Source organism: Echinops telfairi, unplaced genomic scaffold (genome assembly GCF_000313985.2).
Source record: "Echinops telfairi isolate 266 unplaced genomic scaffold, ASM31398v2 ScPeMD7_7412;HRSCAF=8450, whole genome shotgun sequence".
Lineage (NCBI taxonomy): Eukaryota > Metazoa > Chordata > Mammalia > Afrosoricida > Tenrecidae > Echinops > Echinops telfairi.
Window position 1 is genome coordinate 14872326 of NW_022111312.1, and position 2194 is coordinate 14874519.

The following is a 2194-nucleotide window of genomic DNA, read 5'->3' on the forward strand; positions in this document are numbered from 1 at the left end:
GAACCTTGTGGGTTGCAGCCGGGCACCTAACCACTGTGCCACTAGTTGAACCCAAATGCCAACCTGCTGGCAAATGGATAAACCAACCGTAGCCTCTGGACGATGGGATAAGAAGAGTTCGACAGGGTGCTGCTCAATGACAGCAAACCAAACCAATCTCACCTGCCCTTGAGTAGATGTCAGCTCACAGTGGCCCTCAGGGAAAGGTTGGACTACCCCAGGGAGCTTCTCAGACTGTGACTCTTGACAGAAGTAGAACCCCCGTGGTCCCTTGGAGGAGCTGGTGGTTTCAAACTGCCGACCTTGTGGTTAGCAGCCCCATTCGTGACGACTGTGCCACCAGGTCTTAGCTGTAACAGAGGCCCCAGAGAAGTTGTCCCGTTCTTTGTGTTTGTGCCCACGGTTACAACCGGCTCTCTGGTGGTCTTCCGTAGACCCTCTACCAAGCAGGAGATTCTTTCCAGCGACTGGTTTCTCCTGATCACATGGCCAAAGAACGGGAGTTCACGCGAGATGTAGTCTCACCGTCCCTGCTTCCCAGGAGTGTTCTAGCTGTACTTCCAAGACAGAGGTGTTCGTCCTTCCGGCAGGCTGTGGTTGATTCAAAATAACTTCACCACCACCAGGATTCAAGGCAGCAATTCTCCTCTGCTCCTCCTTAGTGTCCACTGTTCACATGCACGAGGTGACCCACATACCGTGGCTTGGGTCAGGTGCCCCTCAGCCTTCAAAGGGACATCATCGCTGCTTGTTAGTGCTTTCAAAGAGGTCTAGATGTGTGGTTTCCTGTCTGCTGCTTCCATGGGCGTAGATGGTGGAGCTTGTGATGCCCCTTCCTGGTCTGGCTCTGAGGCTTGTCGTTTTCTTTGCTGAGGTGGGACCCACTCTGACGGCTAACGCGTTGCTGTTTCCACCACTCTTAAGTGAGCAATTCGTCGATACTATTTCCACAAGGGTTTTTTTTTTTCATCTCCCCAAACAGGAACCCAGTACCCTTGAAGCAATCACTCTCCCCCTGCCCTCTTCCCCTAGTCCCTGCCAACGCTGATAAACGTTTGCTTATGTGCATTGCGTTTCCTGTTCTAGTTCCCGTCAGAGAAATCACCCGGCGTTTGTCCTCTGTGTCTGTGGAGGACGTGCCTCAGGTCCTCAGCCCCCTTTGTGGCCGGATCGTACTCCATGGTGTGCACCTGCTAAGCTTTGGGCAGCGTCTGTCCGTTCACGGGTCGGTGTGGTTTCATCGATTGTGCACGCTCCTGTGGGTATGAGGAACCCGGGTGGCCCTGTAGGTTAGCCATGGGCTGCAGTGACCGAAAGGTGGGCTGTTCAAACCCAGCGGCTGCCCTGCAGGTGAAAGATGAAGCTGCCCCAGGAAGACGGACGGTCTCGGGGACCCTGCCCTGGGGTGCTCTGGGTAGGGATGAACTGGATGGCAGTGGGTTTGGCTTGGCCGGGGCTTTCCTGCAGGTGCAAGTGCACACCAGGGTGGACACACTCGGCTAGGTCTGGTTTGAGACAGCTAATCTGCGCTAGGGAATTGTAGCTCAAGTAGAAATGCGCCCAGCACCGCGGTGGCCCAGAAATAGACCACGTCAGCTCCTCAAACCACCACCAGTTCCCACCCTGTGCAGGCTAGTCTCTTGGCCTCAGGCCCCTCTGTGTGTGGGGTTCATCCTTGGCTCCCCCGACCCCCTTTTCTAGGGCACAGTTTTAGGGTTATGGAGCAATTGCACAGAGAGTCAAGTGTCCCCATAGATTCCCCCCTGCCCCGCCCACCGTTCTCCCCACTGTGAGCAAGTGGCCTTCACGCTGATGCTGACTCAGGGGGTCCCCATTCCAGTGGGTCCGAGTCCAGCTGTGCTCGGTCCCGGTCTCACTGGCTGGTGGTGCTGGAAGCAGAACGCTCCGCCTTTCTCCCAAGATGCCTCTGGGCGGCTCAGAGGCCTGCCTTCCATGTGGCAGCAGAGGGCATAGGATGCCTGGCCTTAGCGCTAACATCCCCGGCCCGGCAGGTACTGTTTTTAACCATTGGCACATGGACATTGATGTGTTATTGTTATGGAAGGAACCCTGCGGGCTCTTTGCAATAACCACAAGGTTGGTGCTTCCAGCCCCCCAGCTGCTCTTCCACCGGAGGAAGATGTGGCAGGCTGTCTGCTCCTGAAAAGACTGACATCCTCAGGAGCAGCTCCAC

The 2194-nt window shown here is 56.0% G+C and overlaps 2 protein-coding genes across 2 annotated transcripts in view; one reads left to right on the forward strand and one right to left on the reverse strand.

The window, feature by feature from the left end:
- Positions 1–1181, reverse strand: part of DHX37 (DEAH-box helicase 37) — a 35506-nt gene extending 34325 nt beyond the window's left edge. Inside the window, exon 1 of the mRNA XM_045296731.1 lies at positions 1106–1181. Coding sequence (XP_045152666.1) covers positions 1106–1181 — 76 coding nt within the window. The remainder of the gene's footprint in view (positions 1–1105) is intronic.
- Positions 1182–1975: 794 nt separating this feature from the next.
- LOC101644799 (BRI3 binding protein) overlaps positions 1976–2194 on the forward strand; it is a 5508-nt gene continuing 5289 nt past the window's right edge. Inside the window, exon 1 of the mRNA XM_013006414.2 lies at positions 1976–2012. Within this exon, the coding sequence (XP_012861868.1) occupies positions 1976–2012 (37 nt within the window). The remainder of the gene's footprint in view (positions 2013–2194) is intronic.